At 40.5% G+C, this 26,101-nt stretch overlaps 1 protein-coding gene across 1 annotated transcript in view; it reads right to left on the bottom strand.

Annotated features, from left to right (window-relative positions):
• The window catches only part of EFCAB6 (EF-hand calcium binding domain 6), a 245,902-nt gene that overhangs the window by 141,193 nt on the left and 78,608 nt on the right, over positions 1–26,101 (bottom strand). The window contains exons 9-10 of the mRNA XM_061124022.1: positions 21,480–21,604; positions 14,562–14,710 (exon numbers count right to left, since the gene is read on the bottom strand). Of these exons, the coding sequence (XP_060980005.1) occupies positions 14,562–14,710; positions 21,480–21,604 (274 nt within the window). The remainder of the gene's footprint in view (positions 1–14,561; positions 14,711–21,479; positions 21,605–26,101) is intronic.

Raw genomic sequence — 26,101 nt, 5'->3', positions numbered from 1 at the left:
GACAAAAATTACAGCCCTTTAGTAAGCGCAGCCTGCACAGTTGGCCCTATTCACACCTCCGTCTTTCTCCTGTAACGTGCTGCCCCTTGCCCTCAGCTCCGGCCAGGCCGGACCTTAGATTCCTCAAAATGCTTGTGCTCTTTCTTGCCGCAGGCTCCTTAAACGTGCTGCTGCCTTTGCTAACTGCCACATTCCCCCTCACTGTCTCCCACACTTTAGGTAGCTAGTTCTACTCCTCTTGCAAGCCTCAACTTAATCGGCCCTCTCTCAAGGAAGCCTCCCCTATTTCCCCAGGCAGGGCTGTTTGTCCTGCAGCAGCACGTCTCCATCCTTTACTGCACTTGCCACCACCTAAGTATTAGTATCCTCAGCGGCTAACACTTGCATAGCATTTCAGTTATGATTACAATTATACCAGCTACTGCTTGATTGGTTATTACTTCTGCTATTAGCACCATGTATGTGGTCATGAGAAAGACAGCTATTGATTGACTAAGTGATTTCATCAAGTGTACAATAAGGAGATTGTCACAGAGGTTTAATGCCTTGCTATTAACATACAAAACAAAGTTTCATCTTTCCTACTCAAACTTTCTTTTCCAGACTTCAAGCACTATTTTCAGTTTGCTAATGCTATATGTTTTCACCTTAAATTTAAAGGTGAAAATTAAAAAGTTAAAAATTAACTTTCTATATTGGAAACATTGTGACTACTATTAAAAATATGATCAGCTGCATATATTATGTTTAGGAAATTACCTTGCTCTTTGGGAAAAATATCAGTCTATATAGTACAGAAAAATAAACTCAAAAGAGATCAAAAAGTTAAACATAAAAACTAGGACCCTTGAAAAAAAGAAAAAAATCTAGGTGTATATTTATCTGATATTTGAACGACAATGGATTTTTAAACAAAACTTAAGAGAAGAAATCACAAACTTATTTATTTAATTACATCAAAATAATAAATTTCTGTATATCAGAAATATTAAAAGTTTGAACCAAACAATAGACTTATAAAGTTATCTTTCACGATGATGCATAACAAATTGTTAATATTCTTAAAACATAAAGTGCTTTACAAATTAATATGAAAATATTAACTTGACGTCTTCCAGTAATGGTGGACTAAGATCCTCTGGACCAATCCTCTTAGAGATAATCACAACGAACTCTGAGTGTAATACCAAAAGCAGCCACCTAAAAGCACTGCAGGGGTTTCTCTGGTAGCTCAGCTGGGGAAGCATCTGTCTGCAATGCAGGGACCAGGGTTCAGTTCCTGGAAAGGAATGACTACCCACTCCAGTATTCTTGCTTGGGGGATCCCATGGACAGAGAAGTCTGGAGTCCATGAGGTTGCAAAGAGTCGGACAGAACTGAGCAACTAAGCATGCCACACAAAAGGGACTAAAGAGTGAACTCTGGTGGGAAATCTATGCTGAGAAGAGAGGCATTGTAAGAATATTTTCAGTGCATCTAACCCACGCCAGGGTACTGTAACATCAGGGGTAGCAAAGGCACCAATAGGGGGAAAAAAAAAGTGGTCTTTATAGCTTAGAAAACTAGAAGATTAATAAGCCCAGATAAACTATAAACCTAGAGAGAAAGAGAAGTCCTGGAAAAGAAGGAGCCAGAGAGGGATCCCCAAATTCTGTCTCACCACATTTCTGACTGGTTTCTGAATCTCATGTGATCAGGACCTGCTAAAAACTGTAGCTAAACGTTTACAAAAGGTCTGAATTAAAATCAGAACTGCCACCCAAGAAACATAATATGCGGCCTGAGTTCAACTAAGATAACTGCCTACCAAAACAAAAGAAACAACACTCATTGAAAAATAATTATAGCAGAAGTTAGAGTTGCCATGACTTAACACTCAAACTTTCTAAGATAGAATCTAAAATTGCAGGAATATGAAAAACCAGGAAAATGAAACATTAGTAAGGAGAAAAAGAAAGTCAATTGAGAGGAATCCCAAATAACCCAAATGGTGGTGTTATCAGACAAGAATTTTTAAAGCAATGATTATAAGCATCATCAATGATATAAATGAAAAGATGCACAAAAGGAGTCAAAAGATAGGAAATCTCACAGAGAAGTGGATATAATAAAAAGAATTAGGCAGAAATTCCAGAATGATGAAAATACTACCTGAAATCTTTAAAAAATCACTTGATGGAATTAACGAAATAATGGAGAGGACAGAAGGGAGAAGGAGTGAATATAAATACAAATCAACCAAAAGCACCAAATAGAACAAACACAGAATACACATGTATTTATAAAATGAATAGAGCTTCAAAGACATAAGACAGTCTTATATACATGTAATTGCAGTCACAGAAGGAAAAGAGAGAATAGTGTAGGAAAAAAAATTCTTGAGACTATAAGAGCCAAAATTTCCCCAAAACTTGATTAAGATATACATTTACAGATTTAAGATGATCAACAAACACTAAACAGTAGGTGCATGAAAAATGCCAGGCCAAGGCATATCACAGTTACAAAGTTGAAAGTCAATGCAACAGGAAAGTTATTATATACAAGAGGACCACAGTTTAACAGATGACTTCTCATTCAAAACAATGGAAACCAAAAGGAGTGGAACATGATAATAAAATGCTGAAAGAAAGAATGGTTACACAGAGTTTTCAGTCTAGGAAAATATCATTCAAAACTGCAGGAGAAATAAAGACTTCTCTAAATAAAAGAAACCTAAGGGAATCCATCTTTAGTACACATAGTTCAGTCACTCAGTCATGTCCAACTCTTTGCAACCCCATGGACTGCAGCATGCCAGGCCTCCCTGTCCATCATCAACTCCTGGAGCCTACTCAAACTCATGTCCATCAAGTCAGTGATGCCATCCAACCATCTCATCCTCTGTCGTCCCCTTCTCCTCCCGCCTTCAACCTTTCCCAGCATGAGGGTCTTTTCTAATGAGTCAGTTCTTCTCATCAGGTGACCAAAGTATTGGAGTTTTGGCTTCAGCATCAGTCCTTCCAATGAATATTCAGGACTGATTTCCTTTAGGATGGACTGGTTGGAACTCCTTGTAGTCCAAGGGACTCTTAAGAGTCTTCTCCAACACTGCAATTCAAAAACATCAATTCTTCCGCACTCAGCTTTCTTTATAGTCCAACTCTCACATCCATACATGACTACTGGAAAAACCATAGCTTTGACTAGACAGACCTTTGTTGGCAAAGTATTGTCTCCGCTTTTTAATATGCTGTCTAGGTTGGTCATAGCTTTTCTTCAAAGGAGCAAGTGTCTTTTCATTTCATGGCCGCAGTCACCATCTGCAGTGATTTTGGAGCTCAAAAAAATAGTCTCTCAGTGTTTGCATTGTTTCCCCCTCTATTTGCTGTGAAGTGATGGGACCAGATGCCGTGATCTTAGTTTTTTGAATGTTGAGTTTTAAGCCAACTTTTTCACGCTCCTCTTTCAACTTTCATCAAGAGGCTCTTTAGTTCTTCGCTTTCTGTCATTAAGGGTGGTGTTACCTTCATATCTCAGGTTATTAATATTTCTCCCAGCAATCTTGATTCCATCTTGCGCTTCATCCAGCCTGGCTTTTCACATGATGTACTCTGCATAAAAGTTAAATAAGCAGGGTGACAGTAAACGGCCTTGCTGTACTCCTTTCCCAATCTGGAACCAGTACACACACTCCTCAACAAAGGAAGTTCTTCAGGCTGAACAAAAGTGATAGCAGAGGGAGACCTTGGCCCCTCAGAAAGGAATAAAAAGAGCATCAGAAATAACTAATGTGAAATGACATTTACTGAAAAACACAAAGTACCAAAAATGACCCAAGAAGAAACAGAGGAAAACTTGAATAGCTCTATATTAATTTTTTAAATTGAATTGGTAATGCAAACATTCCCCTAAAGAAAAGTTCAAGCCTAAATGGCTTCTCAGAGGAGCTCCACCACACATTTAAGGAAAACGGTGGCACTAGCAGCAGCAGTAACGGTGACGGCGGCAACAGGAGGAGGAGGAGTGACGCCGGTCAGAAAACAGAGTGGGAGCAAACAGGTCAACACAGACCCCAGGCCCGTGTCACGCCCTCAAAACAGACTTGTAAGAAAAGGCAACTTTAGACAAATTAGCACTCAGGAAAACGAGATGCCAAAAAATGTTTAACAAATTTTAGCGAATAAAATCAAACAATATACCAACGGGATAATCTATCTTGGCTAAGTGGGGTTTAATCCCAGGATGCAAAATTGGCTTAGCATCTGAAAATCAATCAATGTAATTCACAATATTAGCGGAATAATGGAGAAGTACATGATCATCAGAATAGATGCAGGAAAATATTTGACAAAAATCAGCATACACGCTTTTAAAAATTCAGCAAAATATGAATAGAAAGGAAATCCCACAACCTAATCAAGGGCATCTACAAGAAGCCCATGGCTAACATCACTACAGTTTAAGATGGAATGGTTTCTACCTAAGGTCAGAAACAAGGCAAGGGTGTCTAATCCCACCACTTTTGTTCAGCATTGTACTTAATGTATTTATTGTCATACCCTACCTAGTAATATATGGCAAGAAAATAAAAAGAAGGCATACAGATTACAAAAGAAGATGCAAGCTTGCCTTTACTTAGAGGCACAATGACTTTATAAAACACTATGGCATCCACAATAAAAGTATTAGAACCAATTAACCAGTAAATTTAGTAAGGTCACAGTATTGTAAGTCAATAACGAAAAAAAAAAAAATCAATTGTATTTGTTAGTATTAGCCATGAATAGTGAGAAAATGAAAAAATTTTAAATCCATTTACATTAGCATCAAAAGATAAAAATACCTAGGAATACATACAACATAATATGTGCAATATCTGAGCATTGTAAACAACAAAATCTTGCCTAAGGAAATTTAAGACCTAACTAAACAGAAAGATGTACCATGCTCATGAAATGGAAAACTGAATATTATTAAAGTGAAAAAATCTTCCCAACGTACTCAGAAAAATGGCAGGTCTCCCCAGTGTACTCACAAAATCTTAGCAAACTTTCTTTCTTTCTTTTTTAAAAAAACATATTGACAAGCTGAATGAATAGGAAGGCAAAGAACCTTGAAGAGTCAAACAATTCTGAAAGAAAAGAATAAGTATAGAGGACTTACACAACCTAATTTCAAGACTTAACTATTTAGCTACAGTAATCAAGACAATAGCTGGTGCTGTTTTAAGATGTATTCTTAAAACTTCTAGAAGAGGACAGAGTCCAGGAACATACTGACATGTATGTGGACAATTAATTTTTGACAAAGGTGAAAAGTAATTCATTAGGGAAATGATCGCCTTTTCAACAAATGAATATTTGTGCAGGAACAGAATGAACCTTGACCCTTACCTCACACCATACATAAAAATTAACTAGAAATGGACCTAAATGTAGGAGCTAAAATTATTAAACTTCTAGAAGAAAAGATAAGGTAAGATAAAATCCTTGTGCTATTGGGTTAGGCAAAGATTTCTGAAAATGAGCTCCCCAAAAATTACCCATAAAATTTTTAATGGATAAAATGGACTTCATCAAAACAAAAATACTTCTGTACTTCAAAAGACCAAGTTAAAAAAATGAAAAAGCAAGCCATACTGGACGAAAATATTTGAAAAATATGTTTCTGACAAAGAGCTAATATCCAGAACACATAAAGAACAGCACAAGTGGTGAAGAATACACCGACCAGTGCAGGCGACACCAGAGCAACTGCGCATTTATGCACAAATCAGTAACAGGAAAAGAAACAACCCTGTAAAAACGGACAAATGGTTTGCACATCCACTTAACGAAAGAAGATACACAAATGGCCAATAATCACATGAAGAGAGCCTCAAAGTCATTAGTCATCAGAAAAAGCGAGAGTGAAAAATAGAAATAACTCTACGCAAACTAGACCGGCTAAAATTAGGAAGCCCGGCAGGACCAAGCTTTGGTGGGAAAGTAAAGCATCTGGCTTTCTTACATACCGCTGGTGGAACTATAAACTGATACAGTGACTTTGGAAAGTGGTTTGACAGTGTCTTACAAATTTAAAGATACACTCGCCACTGTCGTTGCTGTTTAGTCACTAAGTTGTATCCCACTGATTTCTGACCCTGTGGACTGTAGCCCGCCAGGCTCTTCAGTCCATGGGATTTCCCAGGCAAAAAAACTGGAGTGGATTGCCATTTCCTTCTCCAGGGGATCTTCTCCACCCAGGGTTCGAACCTGAGTCTCCTGTATTTGTAGGTGGATTCTTAACCACTGAGCTACCTAGAAAGCCCACACTCATCATACAACCCAGCAATTTTACTACTAAGTATTTTACCCAAGAGAAATAAAAACATGTCCACACAAAACAAGACCTGTATGTGAATGTTCATAGCAACGTTTTCTACAATGTCCCCAAACTGAAAACAAACCAGATGTCTATCAATGGCTGAACAGATAGACAAATTGGAGAATATCTATGGGATATTTCCCAACAAATTGGGAAATACTACGGGATGCTACTCAGCAATAACAATGAGTGGAACATTTAGATGTGCAGCAACATGGATGAATCTTAAAACTTGGAAAGTGAAAAAAAAAAGTAGTCAAACACAAAGGACCACATATCCCATTTGTAAGAACGCCGAGAAATAGCCAAACTACAGTGACAGTGAGCGGACAGCTCACAGAGAGCTACAGAGAGCAGCTCTACAGGCAGCAGACCAGTGGTCCTGGGGCCGAGGGGTCAGGGGAGGGACTGCTTTCAAAGTGCAAGAGCAGAAAGGCAGGGTGATGGAAGCGTTCCATACATTTACTAAGGGAGTGGTTACTAAATACACACAGTTGCCAAAACTCATTAAACTATGTGTGTTAGTCACGCAGCCATGTCCGACTCTTTGTGTCCCCATGGACTGTAGCCGGCCAGGCTTCTCTGTCCATGGGATTCTCCGGTCAAAAATACTGGACTGGGTTGCCATTCCCTTCTCCAGGGGATCTCCCCAACCCAGGGATCGAACCCAGGTCCCCACATTGCAGGCAGGTTCTTAACCATATGAGCCACCAGGGAAGCCCATTAAACTATACACTTGAGAAAGAACTTTATATGACTTGTACTGGGACAAAAATATTTTTAAAACACAGGAAATGGTCAAAGGACCTGAGCAAACAGTTGTTCATGAAGGAGGTACATATAACTGTTAAACATGAAAAACGTGCAAACTCAACAGCAATCAAGGTCATACAAATCAAAATAACAACAAGGCACTGTTCTTTCACCTATCAAATTAGCAAGTATTTAAAGACAGCAATGTTAAATGCTGGCGAAAAGCACTCTCACGAACCTCACTCCCGAGAATAAATCAACGTCTTTCTGAAAGGCATCTTAGCAAAACTGAATATAAACCTTGGAAGCATTCAAAACCTTTGACTCAAGGGCTGACAAAACATTAGGCAGCTGTTAAAAATTAATTTAATTTCAAAGGTTTTTTTTTTTTAACAACATAAAAAATCCTCCTGATGTAATATTCTGTAAGAAAACAGAACATAATTTATTTCTCATGTGGCATCAACTATGTTAAGCATGTATGGAGTGTGTGTACATGCACACACATAAAAATTCTGGAAGAAAATAGACCAAAATATTAATAGTGGCCATCTCTGGCTATTGCAATTATGGGTAATTTTTTTTTTATCATTTATTCTATTTTCTAGTTTGAGCCTATACAGTTTTTATAATCAACATGAATAAATGTAATTTTCAAAAAATAGAGTCAGCAGATAATTTTGCTAATCACAGTAACCATTATTAACCAAAGTCACAAGGGTGGATATTCCTGGGTTTTTTAATTCTTAAAAATGCCTCCGGGGACTTCCCTGGCAGTTTAGTGGTTGAGACTTCACTTTCCAATGCAGGGGGTATGGGTTCACTCCCTGGTCAGGCAGCTAAGATCCGGCATGCCTCAGGGCCAGAAAACCAAAACTTAAAACCGAAGCAATATTGAAACAAATTCAACAAGACTTTAAAAATGCCCCAGGGGCTCCGCTTATTTCCTCAGGCCCCTATCCCTCTGGATTCTGATGCTGGGAGTCCATTATTATTCCCAATCTATCTTTCCCATCCCATGAAGCCAGGTGGGGGTCTTATAGCAGCATGTGACTCCATCTCTGGGTAAGTGAGAAGAAACATAAATGTTTTTCACATTCAGGATTATTAGATAGTGGCTCCAGACTAATGATAATCTCTGAAGAACCAAAGGGCCAGAATGGTGTGTAGGTCAGCATGGAGGTGGTAGATGGAGCCAACTCAATGGACATGAGATTGAGCAAACTCTGGGAGATAGTGGACAGGGCAGCCTGGTGTACTGCAGTCCATGGAGTCGCAAAGAGTTGGACATAACTGAGCAAATGAACAACAAAGAGATGGAGCTCAAGTCCACTTTACAGTGGGTCCAGTAAGAGCATCGACTCATCCCATGGTTGCTCCTCCAGGTTCAGAAACTATAATCGGAGTAAGTATTCTTAGTCACTGCAGAATCCTCACACTGGTTTTGCTCTCCATGGAATAAGGGCTGTGATGGTAGGAAAGGCCAAGGAGGAGACCCCACCCTTCATAAGGGAGTGAACAAAAAGGAATACCACTTCTGTGGGGTGAGTGTAGACACTCGTGCCACCGGCAACATGTAGAGCTGAGGGGTGGGAAAAGGATTGACTTCTACAACCTTCCCATTGAAATCACCTGGCCACCCATGCAAAAGCTACTAATACTTGGGTTTTAGAAACTGACCAGATTATTGTAAATGTAATCAGGTGATGATGGCATTCACGTGTGCAAATCCATGTAACCCCTGGCATCTCGTACGCAGCTATGGATATTTCATAGAGCTGACATCCTAGATTTCATGTGGGGACTTTGAGCAGCTCCTGCCTGGGGACACAAGGCTTTCATCTCTACAAAGGACCAGGGCTTTCATCCCTCCAAGACTGCTGAGGCTGAGAGTGGCCAGTGCCGGACATGTCCATCCAGATCCACTCTCTGCCCTCCTCCCCTCTGCACAGCATCCTGGTGACCTGCTTCAACCGGCCCCTGGTGCCTCTGGCTGTCAGATGGGCGGGCCAGTGGGAGGCGGCAGCAGGAGACTGGACGGCAAGAGGGGGGAGCAGGGTGGTTACCGCCCCCAGCCCCTCCCTGCTGGGCTGAGTGTGGCTCTGGCCACACTCCTGCTGAAGGCCTTATCTGCTCTTGGGTGGCTCCCTCCTTCAGCCACCCTTCTTGCTCCTCTCACTAACTCCTTCCTCTCTTGCCCCTTCAGACCTAGGAGAGAGAAATGCTTTCCCTTCTACTGGTTGCACATTCCGTCCTGCCCTCACCGGGGTAAAAGTCCCTTCGGGAAACTCACATGCCATCTGCTTTCTGCCTGGACCCTGCCCAGTGCACTTGGACCAAAAAGCCCACAGTCAACAGAGAACAGGTCTCTCACACCAAAATCTCGTGTTGCCTGCCGCGAATCACACCGTCCCCCACCCCAGTCCTGGCAATTACCATCTCTCCTCCATTCCCACTGTTTTGCCTTTTCTAGAATGTCACATAAATAGAATAAATCCTAGACATGTGGGTTAAAAAAGGTTTGGGCAATAACTGAAAATATATCCCAGGGTATTGCTTCTACACTTCATATAATTTGGGCTAAATGGCTTGTTTTTTGCTTGCATAGCTCTGCCAGGCTACTAATGTTCCCAGCGTGGATGGGAAATTTCTCACCGGGAGATGCTTCTGAGTGGGGACCTGTTCACATGATGAATGGATGAAGCCCAGGCTCTGGTGAATGTGCAAGTCACAGCATTTATTCCATCCTCTCAACTCTCCCGCAAACCTCATTCTTCATATTTAAACACTGGTTTTGTTTTTAATAGATCTATTTTATATAAAAGGCTAGGCGACAATGAAAAGCACAGCATGTTAGTAATAAAGGTCAAGATATTGGTTCAATTACAGCCTACCATTACATTAAAATATATATATGGAAAATAGCTTTTAACATCCCTAACATATTATTTGGATCAAGATTTTATGTCTCATTACCAAGCTGTTAAGAGTTTTTAATTTAGGTCCTAGATTTGGAGTATTTTTTAAAAATAAACTAAAAAAAAAATGTCTATTTTTTTCTTTCCATTCTTAAATGTGATAGGAGAATAATTTCTGAAATCATTTCGTAGGGCATGAGAGTTTAGATTTTATTTTACTTCCTCCTATATTCATTTCTGTATTGTTCGCCTTAAAAAAGGGATGAGTTTTAAAACTTTATCTCTCAATTTCAAGTGCAGTAAAAATGGGTTTGCGTGTACACATTTACATGAATTTATTGCACGTGTAGATTCACGAGACCATCGCCCCACACAGAACCCAGGACTGCCTCGTCCTCCACAGCCTCCCTCCTGCTGGCCCTCTGGAGTCAGGCCCTCCCCACCCCTCATCCTGGAAACCGCCGGTCTCCTTTCGCCCACCATCGGATAACTAGAATCCTACGGTAGGAACCTTCGAGACTGGGTTCTTTCACTGAGCAAAACGTCTCTGAGAGTCATCCATGTTGTAGGTATCAACAGTTCTTTCCTTCTTGTTGCTGAGAAATAGTCTATCGTGTGGATGTAAACCAGCTTGCTGATCCAATCACTGGCTGAGGTACCTTGGGCTGGTTCCAGTTTGGGGTGATTATGAATAGAGCTGTCAACAGTCATGGACAGGTCTCTTAATGAACTCTTAAATCATTGTTTAAACACAACAGTCGTACAGAATATGTCCAGCACAATCATGGGCACGTCCTGGTATGTTAACAAACAGACTAAGTCTACATTTAGAAGACGACCCATGGCTTCCTGTGATGCTCAGAATACAAACACTGAGGGGGATTAAAGAGTCCCTCTAGCAAAACCAGGTGCCCCGATGGTCCCACCTTCTCGGGGGCCTGGGAGGACAGCACAGGAAGGCAGAGGTCAGCGCCCCCCGCAGGGGCCACGCCAGTGCCAGCTGCCCAGGACGCTAGTTCCTTCTCTCATTCACTCTTCGGAGGCCACTGGTTTCATGGCAGAAGCCGGCGGATTCTCCCTTCTTGGCTTAGAAGGAGACGTAATCAGGGTAAGTCCTTCAACAGTCACTATGTAAACTCAAGAAACAGAGGAGAGACAAAGAAGGTGTGACAGCAGGTACCTCCGCATTCCCTCCCCAGGCTCAGCAGAAAATATGAGGGCTGTCGGGCGGCTCTGTAGACAGAACCGTGGACAGAAATGTCCTGGTACAAGAGAACTCTATAGACTGCCGGGAGAGCATACAGAAACACACATTAAACCAAATTATGGATAGAGTTAATGGCACAAAGTGGACATTAAAAACCACGGGAGGGAAAGGATTACATAAAAAGTGGTGGTGGTAAATAAATTATGTTTGGAAAAAAATATTTCAGTTGGGAGGGATTGAAGCGTTTTGTTTTCAAGGAAACAGAAAAACAAGAAGGGTAGAAAAGAGCTTTTATCAAGCCTGGGTAAGAATGGTAACTGATAGAAGCAACAGAAGACACTGCAAACGACAAAGATTAATGCGTTTGATTATGTCAAAATGTAAACTTCTAAACAACGAGGAATCATGATGAAAGGGAAAGAGCAAGCTGGGAAATCAGCTGCAGCACCCACGACAGAAAAGGGTTCTCTGTGAATAATGAAATAATTATAAAAAATTATTAAACAAAAAGGTGATGAAAATGACTTGAAAAACCATTCGTGGGGCCATTGACCAATTAGGACCTGAAGAGCATCCTGGGCTCATGGAACGTCCAACCTCAACAATCCCTCCAAGAGACATAAATTAAAGCAATAAGGGGGCTACTGTTTTATACCTCTTAGGTCATCAATATTTTAATACAATGTTAATATTCAGCACTGAAAAGAATATGAAACCGGAACCCTCACACCGCGTTGACAGCAATGCAAGTCGCTGCTATCTTCCCAGAAAACAACAATTCTTGGCAATTCTTATAAAAATTCGGGAAAGCATTCACACTCTGTGGATGAATCCGACTTTTAGAAATACATCCTGAAGAGAGAAGGTGCTGGACAAGGAGGAAGCCGTGTGCCTGAAGATGGGGTCTCTAGGTGGAACCCCCCCACAAAGCCTGTCTGCGACCCCCTCACTCTCCACAACCCCCAGTCCCTGCCGGCCCTCCCTGCCTCCGTCTCCGCCCTCTTGCTCTCTTGTCAACTCGACTCCAGGCACTGGCTTCTGCGAGTCCCCAGAACAGGGTTCCTGCGGCAGCCCCCCAACAGGGCCTTGGCCCCGCCCAGGAGGCTCCGCCCTGGGCTGCTCTCCCTGACCTCACTCGTTCGGAGATGCCCCTCCAGGCCACCCTAGAATGGTCTGAGTTCCCGTCATTCTCCGTTATGTCCTTACCAACCTCTCCACAGCCTTCATATACCTCGCTCAGTCGTGTCTGACTCTGCAACCCCATGGACTGCACAGTCCATGGGATTTTTCAGGCCAGAATGCTGGAGTGGGTAGCCCTTCCCTTCTCCAGGAGATCTTCCTAACCCAGGGATTGAACCCAGGTCTCCCGCATTGTGGATGGATTCTTTACCAGCTGAGCCACCAGGGAAGCCGAAGAACTCTGGAGTGGGTAGCCTATCCCTTCTCCAGTGGATCTTCCCAACCCAGGAATCAAACCGGGGTCTCCTGCATTGCTGGCAGATTCTTGACCAACTGAGCTATCAGGGAAGCCCTAGAGCCTTCATCACACTGCACATTTTATTTCATTCCATGTATGTTTGTTGACATCGGTCTCCCCTCCAGCAGGTAAAGCTCTTCAAGGGCAGGGATCATGGCTTTTTTAGTCCCCAGCGAGTTCCTAGTGTTGACCACAGAACCTGGTAGATAGCAAGTGCTCAGGAATTGCGTGATGGCTGACTGATTAAACAAAAAATGCATGCAAAACTAAAAGGAACCTAAAGACTTGAGTGACGGTGACACACAGGGTGCTGAGAAGGGAAGGAAGCGCCGTGGTCTAGATCGGTACTCTTTTATCCTTCTCTGTCTCTCATGCCTCTCCTTTCCAGATAACCCCGAGGTGTCCTCCAACGATTCAGAGTTTTGCAGGACAAGCTTCCATCAGCCTCAATCCTACATCCCTGGAGAAAAGGATTTCTAGTTACCTGGACAGAAAGCTGGGTAAACCAAAGACAGTATTCCTCACCCAGAGGTTGGTCTATATATACCACTTCCAACTGAAAGGAAACAGGGGTCCTGGGAGAAACGGCTGACTCCAGGTGTGGGCAAGAGATGTCCCAGAAGCGCCTGCGGCGTTCCGTGACATCAAGAAGTGCTACCCAAGGACTTACGAGGGTCACAAAGCAGGACTCGGGAGCCAACACGAAAAGGCTCCCCTGGCCAAGAAACGGCAAGCTGAGCATCGAGGGGAATAATAACTGTAATAAATTGAAACACACCAAATATGTCAACACTCATGAGTTCATAATCATATTTTTTTAAGAAGAATCACTTATTGCTCACTGCTAGAGGATGCTGGGAACACAGTTCATTATTTTGAAAAGCAGTAAGCGAAGGGAAAGAACCAAGGAGTTCCTGCCTCTCTCACACTGTGTCCTAGTTACCAAATGGTGGGAGGGGGAAGCTCTCATCACAGAAGCACTCCAGGTGAGAAAAGGAGACATGAGACACACACAGTGTCACCACTTCACGATCCCCAGTGATCTGATGGGCACAGGAATGATCAACACAGCTGCTGACATCACAGCAAGAAAGATAAGCAGTGCATGCATGCTTGCTGCCACCTGCGAAGCATTCTCGCCCCCAGAATTGTACCTGGATCCGTGTATCCACCAATGCAGGGGCAGGGGGTGGCGGGAGGGAGACGGGAGAGCAGGTTACATGCCACTGTGGGTTGCAATCAGTCAGGTTCAGATTCTAAGAAACTCCACATAACAAGCAATCCAGACCTATTTTATGAATGCATCTTAAGGAGGAAAAAAATAAACAAATGGAGAGGGTCCCTATAGATTAAAAACAAACTGTGGCAGATCAATCAATTGCAACGTACAGATGTGACCTGGATCTTTACTCAAATTAGTTATAAAAGAAAATGGGAGACAATCAGTTAAATCTGAATCCAACCTGGATGTTTATTAATATTACTGATAATTCTATTATAAAGTGTGAAACAGTATTTGCACCATGTTTCTTGCAAGAGTTCTTATCGAGAGACATAGTAAGATCTTTTTAATGAAATATGATGTCTGGTATTTGCTTCAAAAATATCTGCGATAGAGGAGAGGTGGGCCGGGGTAGGGATGAAATGATTGGCCAGGAGTGGAATGTTTGAGATGGGTGGTGGGCGCATTTGCGGGTTCACTGCATTATTCTCTTTACTTTTGAATGTGTTTGAAATTTTCAGTGGCAAAAAAAGTCTAAAACATTAATAAAATATAAATGAAGCTGTTCCTTATTCTCACGATTGACGTCTGGGTGGGGGGGGGTGGGAAATGTCAAGGAAACAATGGGACTCTTACCTTTTCATTAACTGGATGAAAATTCTTCTTGGTAATCGGTACACAAAGGTGTCGAGGACAATCTTTAGGTAATTCAAAGATACATATCCACTTTTGCAGGGGTCCCCTGCACTCAGGGCCTTTTCAACCTTTTCATAGCACTTGGAAAGCTGCGGTGAATTAAAATTAGAGTGCGGCATTCACAGAAATCAGTGGCACAGAGCCATCCAACCACTTTATTTTCACCAAAACCTCTTCACATTTTCCTTCCCAAAACTGATCAAAAAGGTTACTATGGCATGTACTGAACTTCAAATGTTTAATTGATGAGCTTACTACAAAACAGTATCCCCAGCCACAGCTACTCAACTGTCAAGGCAGACAAGTTTCTTGGGGAAAAACAGCACATATAATAGCTCTAACTCAAATTTCAGAGCTAAAAATACTTGGTGGATCTGCCAGTTTGATACATCTTTCTTAATATACTTGCAAGCCATCCTTACTGTGAGCCCATGCTAGGCTGCTCCTGATTAAGTCAGGTCAATCAAACAAAAAGCTGGTAGCATCTTATTAAAAATAGAAGTTGCTTTTACTGTAAGGGAAATTGTTAATATAAGAATTTCATAAACATTGTACACATTGGACATTTCTTTAATTATCCTTTTTTTTTTTCATGGGGAATTACAAAGAATCAGGGTGAATGAGCTTTGCTTATGGGACTTCTAAAATGCAGTAAAGTAGGTTAACCACTGATTTTGATATGACTCATAAAAATGCTGTGAAGATTGGTTTTATTTCCAAAGGTTTTCCTGCTGTTTATTATTGAGTAATAACAATATTCTTCAATATTTCCAACCCTCTCCACTTTGTCTGAATTCACTTTTTCCTGCTAACTGTGATAAGAAGATAAACAAAAGAACCACCAACTTGGTGTAGAAGGTGATGTCTTTAAAAGCTGTATTTCTTGATCCCTGGTCTGGGAATTAAGATCCCACATGCCATGTGGCGTGGCCAAAAAGAAATTTTTAAAAAAATTTTTTTAAAAAGCTGCTGCAACATGGAAACATACATACAAGGATCTCTATCCACTAAACGAAGAAGCACATTCATTAAGACTTCCTCAGGGTGCACAGGAATATCAGAAATCTAAGGCGGAAATCTTTAAAAGAATCTAGAGACTCCCAGGGCCTAAGCTCCTTAGAAAGTTGCATAAAATTAACCCAAAATGTGGCTAAATTGTACCCATCTCTCTCTCAGGGAGAGGGGGCTGCCTGGGAGAAGACTTGTGGAAAGAAGCCAAAGCCAGACGTAGAGTCTGGTCTCGGTATATTTATTGGATTAATGAAATCCAATTTTGATATCTTAATGACATTCAGTTTCCAATATGATTTTTTTCCTAGGAAAGTGTTTTGACAAAATCAAGAGCACTTAGGGGAAAAAAGCCTAGGAGTGAAACAGAAGTCATGTCTTTGCCACACGTAGAACTTTTTTTGGAATTTTCATCGTTACTGTTCATAATGAAACAAAAGAAAAAATGCAAGCAATCCAGCAAAGTATAAACAAGGCCATAAAGATACCCGGAAGTCTCACAACCCACAGGTTTTCATATGGTGTTCCAAAAACTGCAACATGATCACTTAAGAGTATATTACAGTTTTACAACAATGGGACCATACCACACTTTCAGTTTTAACAAATTTTTTTTTCATTTAACAACATGTCATGAAACTTCTCCCATAAGAACTAGTGTGTATCTGCACTATACTTTGAAACAACACAAGGCAACCATCACAGTATTGACAGACAAACAAAAGGTACATTTATTTCGTTTTTTTACAAGTGTTTTTTATAAGTGTTCCCCTGATCCCCAATTGAAATGAGACGCCTCATTACTCTCTCTCATGACATCCTGTCCTCTTTTGTCACACCACCCTAAGAAAATGATATTTGTAAATGTGTATTTGCTTAACATCTCTCTCCCTGATATATGGTCATGCAATCTCCATGAAAGCCAAGGTTGTGTCTGTTTTGTTCACCAATAATGATCTAAAATGAATCACAATTTGGCAAGTGGTAGGCACTCAACAGGAGCTTCCCAGGTGACGCTAATGGTAAAGAACCTGCCTGTCAATGCAGGAGACGTAAGAGATGCCAGTTTGACCCCTGGGTTGGGAAGATTCCCCGGAGGAAGGCATAGCAACCCACTCCAGCATTCTTACCTGGAGAATCCCATGGACAGAGGAGCCAGGTGGGCTGCAGTCCAACAGGTTGCAAAGAGTCAGACATGACTAAAGCGACTTAGCAGGCACGCATGCACACAGGCACTCAATAAATATTTGTTAAAAATGGATATAGTTTTACCAAAAATGTTCTGAAGAAAGGTTGTAAAGTATAAAAAGTTGTTTGACACATCAGTAAAAAGAGAAATAAAATTAAATTATTGCTGAAATGCCATTTAAATATCATCATACTTATAAAAATATAAAAAACTAATGACTTCAAGTGTTGGTGAGTACATGGGACAATAGGAATTCTCATGTGCTCCCAGTGTGAGTGTGAATTGGCATTCTGAATTGGACACTGCCAATGAAAGATGAGGATGTGTTCCCTACAACCTAGCAAGGAATGCCTGGGTGTAATTCCCTCTGCACACACACACCAGAAACTTTTTCATATACACACCAGAAGATATGTAGGCAACCACTTACAGTGGCATCATGTGGATTAGCACAAAACCGGAAGCAACCCAAATGTCCAAGCATAGGACAGTCTATAATTTGTGTATATGTAGCTAATGGAAAATGTGCAGCAATGAAAATGAAAATACGGCTACAACCACAATATGAGTGCATCTCAAGCTAAGCACAAATGGGATGAAAATAAATGGTTTTGCAACTGTGCAAACACTCTACAGAAAAGAAACAAACAAACATCAAGCAGAACACAACCCAATCGGTAAGAAAACACATTAGCAAAATATATACATATATCACCAGCAAAGCTTTCATACGATAAAAAGGAGCTAAGTAAGAATATAAATTCATTAAAATAAAAGCTTGAAGATGATAAAACAATGAAAAAAATAGAAAACAAAAATGTTACTAAGGAACTAATAACAAATTAGGTACAGCAAGAATAACAGACAAGGCTGAAATTAATGGTAAAGGAAAGGCTTGGGAATTCCCTGGTGGTCCAGTGGTTAGGGATCAGCACTTTCACTGCCAGGGCCCTGAGTTCAGCCTCTGGTTGGGGAACTAAGATCTCACAAGCCAAAAAAGCCAGAATGGCTTGACAGAATCTCAATGAAAGCAGAGGAAAAATAAAGATGATGGCATCCTAAGAGAGGATGGTTATCACCAAGGATAGACAAAGATGGCCCAATGTAAAGGATAAGTGGGGAGACCACTGAAGGAAAGAAAGAAATCTGCAAGGAAGACAGGAGTGGGGAGGAAGGATGGAGGGAGGAGGGATTCGTGACACGACACAGGGAAATTTTTCCTGGAATGAAGAACTGAATCTTCATTCATCAAAAGAATATACTGTGTTTCAGGAAGCCGACAAAATGCTCCATGCCAAGAGAGCTTAGTTTTGCTTTTTAATTTCAAGGATCAAGAAAAAATACTTTAGGCATCATGGTAGAAAAAAAAAAAATTATCTACAAGAAGGGGAAAAAAAAATCCATTGACCTCAGGGTTCTTCTCAAGAACACCCAGCGCCAGAAGACAATGTAGAAAAACAACATTTTGAGTAAAAGAAAGAATTGTGGAAGAATTATATCCAGCCAAGTTGTTCTAATAAAAAAAAAAAAAAAAAAACAGAAGGGAGATAGTATAAAAAAAAAACAGAGGGAATAAAGCACCCATGAGCCTTTCTTGAGGGAATTACTTGACAATGAAATCCAGCCAACCCAAGAATAAATCAAAATAAAGTACTCTGAAAGGGATAAGCAAGGGGGGACACTGGAATAGAGCGATATGTACTGAATACATGTAAATATAAAATGAAGGTGAAGGGGGAATTATGGTAATAGGACAGAATATAAATATTACAAACTCTCAGAACAAAAGACAAACAGCAGAAAATTGTGAGATGGGACAGAGTGTGGAAGAAACACATGAAGGGCCAGTCTCGAGGAGTTTCACAGCAGAGCCAGCACTTACTGTCTGTAATTGAGACATCCTTCAAAACACGGTCATTTCTCCAACTCTTCACGGCTTTCTTAATCTTTTTTTCTTGCCTCAAAGTCCCTCTTGGGACCTAATATCTCTTGTGGCAAAGAAATATCCAAAGTCCAGAAATATCTTTGGCTTCACTTGAGGGCTGCATCATGAAGAGGGCCTGGGGTACAGAGTGGGCCCGAGACTCTTTGGCAGAGTAACATGGGCAGGTCATTAAACCTCCTCAAGCTTCAGTCTCCTCAGCTTGAAGCCAGGATGATAACGGCACCTAGCTTCCAGAGTTGCCGCGAGGCCTGAAAACCCAAGGGACGCTTATGACACTAGCAGGCACAGAGGCAGCCCCATTTGTTGTTGCTATTCAGTCGCTAAGTTGTGTCCGACTCTTTGCGACCCCGTGGTCTGCAGCGTGCCAGGCCTCCCTGTCCATCACATCTCCCAGAGTTTGCTCAAACTCATGTCCATTAAGTCAGTGATGTTACCCAACCATCTCATCCTCTGTCATCCCCCTCTCCTCCTGCCTTCAAGCTGTCCCAGCATCAGGATCTTTTCCAATGAGTCGGCTCTTCTCACCAGATAGCCAAAGTATTGGAGCTTCAGCTTCAACAGCAGCCCTTCCAATGAACAGTCAGGGTTGATTTCCTTTAGAAATCAACTGATTTGATCCCCTTGCTGCCCAGGGGACTCTAAGAGTCTTCTCCAGCATCACAACTTGAAAGCATCAATTTTTCAGAGTTCAGCCTTCTTTATGGTCCAACTCACATCTGTACATGACTATTAGAAAAATCACAGCTTTGACTAGATGGACCTCATGTTGGCAAAGTGATATTTCCACTTTTTAAAATGCTGTCTAGCTTTGTCATAGCTTTCCTTTCAAGGAACACACATCTTTTAATTTCATGGCTGCAGTCACTGTCCGCAGTGATTTTGGAGCCCCCAAAAAGAAAATCTGTCACTGTTTCCACTTTTTCCCCTTCTTGCCATGAAGTGATGGACTGGATGCCATGATCTTAGTTTTTTGAATGCTGAGTTTTAAGCCAGCTTTTTCACTCTCCTCTTTCATCCTCATCAAGAGGCTCTTTAGTCCCTCTTCACTGTCTGCCATTAGAGTGGTGTCACAGCCTTGTTGCGGCGAAGGGACTTGCCTAACTCAATGAAGCTATGAGCCATGCCATAGAGGACCACCCAAGATGGATGGATCCCAGAGGAGACTTCTGACAAAACATGGTCCACTAGAGGAGGGAATGGCAAACCACTCCAGTATTCTTGCCGAGAAAACCCCATGAGCGGTATGAGAAGGCAGCCCCATAAAAGGGTTAATTATGAGGTTGATGATGATGATTTTTTTTTTCACTTCTGGTAAACTCAAAGAAATTTAAATTAAATATGGCTTATTTGTAAAGAGAAGCATGATTCTCTTCTTATAAAATTATTTCTGTGTATCCACCCACCCACCCACTGATGCAGCCATCCTTCTATTAATATATAAAGACAGGCCTAGAATTATGTTCACCAAATGTTGCCTTCGATTATTTCTGGGTGGTGGATTTAATTTATTACTTCCTTCTTTATACTTTTCAGAATTGCTTACATCTTTTCCTAATGGTCATGTGTTTCGGAATCACCGTGTTTTCATGAAAACAATAAATTCATTAACAACAACCAAGGAAAACAAGTTTTTACTAATCTACCAATGGAATATTCATGTGCCCCTTCCTCCAATGCCCTTAATCTATATTGGCTTTTGTTAATTTTTTCTCATTGACAATTTTCCACTGAAAATTTTAAATTAATAATTTATAAAAAGTTCTACATATGTTAGGAACAGTTATTCTTTATCTGTCAGTTATATGGCACATGCTTTGCCAAGTTTATCATTTGTTTATGCAAAGTTTTGCTGTACAAATGCTTTTTCATTTTAAGACAAATTTACCAATCTTTGTCTTTAATGATTTTGGGGCTTTACTTCATGCTTAAAAGTCTAAATTTCAAGATTAAAAATTTTCACTCACATTTTTTATTTTTAAACTTAAATAGTTGATGCATATAGAATTTATTTTGGTGTGGAGAGTGGAAGGTTCCAAGCTTTTTTCCCCAGGTGGCTGTCTAGGGAATTATCTCAATAATAATTACCGAATATTCTCCTCCCTTGTCCCCATCACACTCTACTGGAATGTTGCACGTTGAATGCTAAAGTCATGTATCAATATCAGTCCATTAACCAACTATCGTTTTAATTCAATTTGAATGTTCACTGCTGCACCACTGCCAAATTGTCTTATTAATTATTATACCTTTGTAAAACATTATATATGTGACAGCATAAGCCCTCTATTGTAACTTTTCAGAACAACAAAAAATATATATGTATATTTGTGTACACATATAAATATACACACCCAGATGTAGGGAGACCGTGTGTTAATACTAAATCTTCCAGTCCAAGAACTAGAAAAGACCTCTTCATCTATTCAGGCCTTCCTTTATTTTACTCAGCAAAGTTGTATCATGTCTGTATATAGGTCTAAATATTTCTTATTAGATATAGAGCGTGAGTGGCACCAAGGAGGTGCTTGAGAATCAGTCTCTCATCATGGTCATTATTATCCATGCATTTTTGTTGGAGGAGGTCTCACTGTTCCGGGAGATGGAGGTGGGTTCAAAACACAGTTTAGAAACAATGTCTAGGCTGGTGGTTTTCCAGAGGTGTTTACTTTCTTGGTTCACAGTTTAGGTAACCCTGGCACTACAAAAACAATCTTACCTCTAGGCAAAAGGCTGTCTCAATTTCATCCAAGGAGTAGTTTTTCCAGATATTGTCAGATATAGCGGAACTGGGGGGTTCCTCTCTTTTGGAACTTTTGACTCGTTGATTCTCCCACAGGACCTCTATTAAAACAAAAGAACAGTTTATGAAGATTGTCAAACATACATTCAAGTATTAAGTACTTCCTTTTCATCATCACCAGCATGATAAAGATTAAGACTCAAATAAACCAAAACATACACATTTTAATGAGTGCTATTAGAATTATTAGACATCTTAGAAAAAAATAAAATTAATCTACTTGCTATCTTATCTAGGGTAAATCTAGACAGAGCAAATGTACACTAACTAGACTAATAAAACCATAAAATTAGAAGAAGAAAATTAAGATGAATATCATATAATACATAATCACTGTGTGAGAAGTCCTTTCCAGAGCATGCATCAGAGCCAGAAATCATGTAAATAATGGAGAGTCCTGACAACATAAATATTTAATTTTGACTTGGTTAAAGAACACACAGGTGACAATGAAAGAAAAATGACTGGGAAAAACTATTGTTAATATATGTGAGAAATACAACTTAATTTCCACAATATATGAGTAGCTCTCATGAATCAGTAAGATAAACATAAATCCCCATCACACAATAGACTAAGGTTTAAACAGGTAATTGACATTTTAAAAAAGGACTTTTAAAAAGCCAAGCAAGGTATGAAAAACTGCTCAGACTCATTCGTAATTTAAAAGGTCTAATTAACACCGGTTAATTTTTTCCTACTTGTCAAATAGGCAGGGATTAAGGCAAATGACAAAGAAAGAAATCAGTTCTGATTTGTATGCAGAAAACCTGGTACTTGAATATTCTCAAATTCCCTTCTAGAACCTTATACTAGAGGAAAAATAGGACAGAGGCATATGGGCAAGGATATGTTCTGTACTGTTTATAAGGGGGAAAATGGAACAACTTGCTGCTGCTAAGTCACTTCAGTCGTGTCCGACTCTGTGCGACCCCATAGACAGCAGCCCACCAGGCTCCCCCGTCCCTGGGATTCTCCAGGCAAGAATACTGGAGTGGGTTGCCATTTCCTTCTCCAATGCATGAAAGTGAAAAATCAAAGTGAAGTGACTCAATCGTGTCCGACTCTTAGCGACCCCATGGACTGCAGCCTACCAGGCTCCTCCATCCATGGGATTTTCCAGGCAAGAGTACTGGAGTAGGGTGCCATTGCCTTCTCCGATGGAACAACTTAATAGCCACTAATAGAAGACTGGTTTTATAAATTATGGTTCACAGATATTAAAAACAAAGGGCCTGTCTAAACCATGAATGCAAAAAATCTTCCTTGAAACTGTTTCATGATTGACAGGAAAGACAATTTATCATAATTTAATTTCTACTTTAACACTTATTTTGTGTATTTTCCTGTTCCATCCATCCATCCATCTATGCATCAGAAATAAGACCTGGGAGGATAATACACCAAAAGAATACAGCAGTAGGATTATAGGGAAGTGGGATTTTGTGTTTTTGTGCTTTCTGGCCTTTTTGCGACAAGCATGTATTACTTTTATAATAAAAGAGAATAAAATAAATCTAAGATATAGCCGTTTTCTTTCTCAAAGTCGACTGCAGAGAATCACAAATGGTTTCCCAGATTTATTTCCTAAAATGTCTGCAAATAAGCTCCACTCAAATTAAGCACACTTATAACTACTCAGCTGCAGTTAACAAACTGCTAGTCATCTGGAATTCCATTTTCTACCTCACACACATACACAAAAAGGGAAAGAACGGAAAAAAGAGAAGAAGAGTAAAGGAAAAAAAGGAAGTCTCCTCTAGTGGATCCCTGTGGCTACACGATAAAATACAAAGCCAGTCCTTTAGAACACAGTCTGGAGCTCTGTGGTTCCAGGACTCTGCTTGAAACGTGGGCTCTCTGAACCCAGAAGCTGCAAGGGCCTCACTCGCTGAGGGGCGGGGAGCCAGGCGGCTCCCCCTCGGGGAGGGGGGTCTCCCCCTTGCCTTCCGATGCCTCTTCCTGTGTTCGCTCCGCCCTGGGGGGCTGCTGCTACTCTAACGGGGCTCCCCCAGCAGGAAGCTCATCCATCTGCAGCAACCCATGGTGGGAGACTTTTCTACACGCAGGACAGTATGCGGGAAGCGGGCGGAGCAGCTCTAGACGCCACAAAAGGTGGCTGGCAAATTGAGTCGTGCCACGTTCAGCGGCTCCTCTCTCATCATGGTCAGACCAGCTTTCCCTCTTCTCTGCAGCTTAATAATTCCTGCCCCCTCCTGATTTTCCCAAAAATTCCTATGAAGGATTCTGGCTGATTTGAAATGGAGTGGAGAGGAAATGCAAAACAACTTCAGTGGGCAGCTGTGTACGTCAAAGGTGCAGCAAAAGGAACTCACACCCCAGTGTCCTTTCCTCGTCTGCTCAGGTGGATGGCGTTTTTGATAAGCAAGATGATGATGGCTTATTAAAAACAAAAGCAGCAAATCCAGGAATATGAAAAATTAATAGAAAATAAATATTGTTCTATGTACAGAGTGGGTCACTGTAAATGTATGAACTGGAGACACCTTTCTTACAATACTTCATAAAAATAAGCAAAAGGAAAAAGGGTAAACATTAGCAAAGCAAAAAAATAAATTTAAAATAGTTTTATAGCTATAAATATAACTTCTATATAGTTTATATAAAATATAAATTAATAAATTTATAAATACATTTAACATAAAATTTTAACTATGCATTTGTACTGCCCCCTTCCGATTTTCCCCCCAAAATTTTCACTGTGATAAACTGAAGCAAGGAGAAACTTAATATGGGCAGCCAGAAAGTTTTGCTTCTGGTCATAGTGGATGGGCTCATACTGAAGCAACCCTCCCAGCAGACAACAGTGACAAACTTTGGCCAAAATATATACAAAAGACTCTTTGAAGGTACTGGAAAGCAAATGACATAAACTGGAGTCAACACTTGGAGAAATGGAAAAATAACTCGTTGAGTTTCTTGTTTCCTTGGCCTTTTGCCTGAGGGCAGGCCTTGGCTGGAACATTATGCTAAGTGGCTAGACTTTGGATATAAATCCAGGATCTTTCTGATTTTAGGAATTAAAAAAAGAGAATTCAGGACTATCACAGTGACTGGAAAGTAAGAAGGGAAAGCACAAAAATAAAGGAAAAAGGGATAGGAGAGGATTTCCAAAGCCTATGAATAAAACCTGCCAAAATCTCTGGCTAACACCAGAAACTACAGATGTGCAAAGCAGAAAACGAGATGCCCAGTGAAGGCCGAAACAGCAGAACAAATATTTCACATGTTAACCCCCTCAGGGAAGACAGAGTTTAGTCTTTTACTAAGGTAAACTGGCTACTAAAACAAAAACTTAAGTTCTTCAGAGGAACATAATAGAATTCATAAGTCTCTACAAGGCAAAATTTACTATATCTAGGATAATTTCCAAAATTACTAGACACAGACAAAAAACAAACAAAAAACCACAGGACACTGTGATCCACATTTTTTAAAAGGAAATCAGTAATGATCTAGATCATGAAATGATCTAGATGTTGAAATTACCAGATAAAAAAATTTAAAGTATTTTAAAATGTTAAAGTAACAGTGTTTGAGAATATGAAGGACAATATACTACTAATGAATGAACAGACAGGAAATCTCAGCAGAACAGCAGAAGCTGAGAAATGTACCCTGGGTTTCAGAGGAGTCTTTTGGTTTTGCTTTTTTTCCCCCTTTTTGACCTAGCTGCAGTTTGCCTGTGTTTATAGTGTATGTAAAGTATGATATATGACAGCAATAACAAAGGAGAGAAGAATTCAGAAAATGCTGCTTAAAGTTCTTGGAATTCACGTGAGTTGTTTTTTGTTGTTATTTAGCCATTAAGTCATGTCCGACAGTTTTGCAGTCTGCTGGACTGTAGCCAGGCAGGCTTCTCTGTCCATGGGACCTCTCATACAAGAATACTGGAATGGGTTGCCATTTCCTCCTCCAGGGGATCTTCCCAACCCAAGGATTGAACCTGTGTCTCCTGCATTGTCCCCTGGGCCACCAGGGAAGCCCTTCATGTGAATTACTGTATTATCTGGGATTAGCTGAAGATGTATTAGTATAATGGAATAAATATGCTCAATCAATCCAAATTTCTTTTGACACAAACTCTATAGGAAAAAAGTTAGGGGAAGGGGCTGGTGGATAGAGAAAGAAGGAGAGGAATATAATGCGAAAAATCAAGGATCCCACCTTGGAAGAAAACATAATTCAAGTACAGGATTACTTACAGAACATTTTGATAAGAACACAAATTCATTAAAATAAGAGTTCAATAACAAGATAATAAAACAGTGAGAGAGGAAAACAATATGGTAGACCAAAGGAAACAACATTATCCAATAAATAAAGTAGACATAGCAACATGGTTCTTAGTGAAAATCAAATTACAGAGGTAGCTAAAAGACCTAAGATGATCCTTATGTATGCAGAGGAAGAAGACAAAGAGAATAAAGCACTTCAAGAGAATGTATTCAATAGAGAAGAGCAAAACCATTCGACAAAGGGATAGTTTATATCATCGAAATAAATCTGAAAAGTGG

This window comes from Dama dama, chromosome 22 (genome assembly GCF_033118175.1).
Source record: "Dama dama isolate Ldn47 chromosome 22, ASM3311817v1, whole genome shotgun sequence".
NCBI classification, from domain to species: domain Eukaryota; kingdom Metazoa; phylum Chordata; class Mammalia; order Artiodactyla; family Cervidae; genus Dama; species Dama dama.
This window is presented reverse-complemented; position numbering and strand designations above follow the sequence as displayed.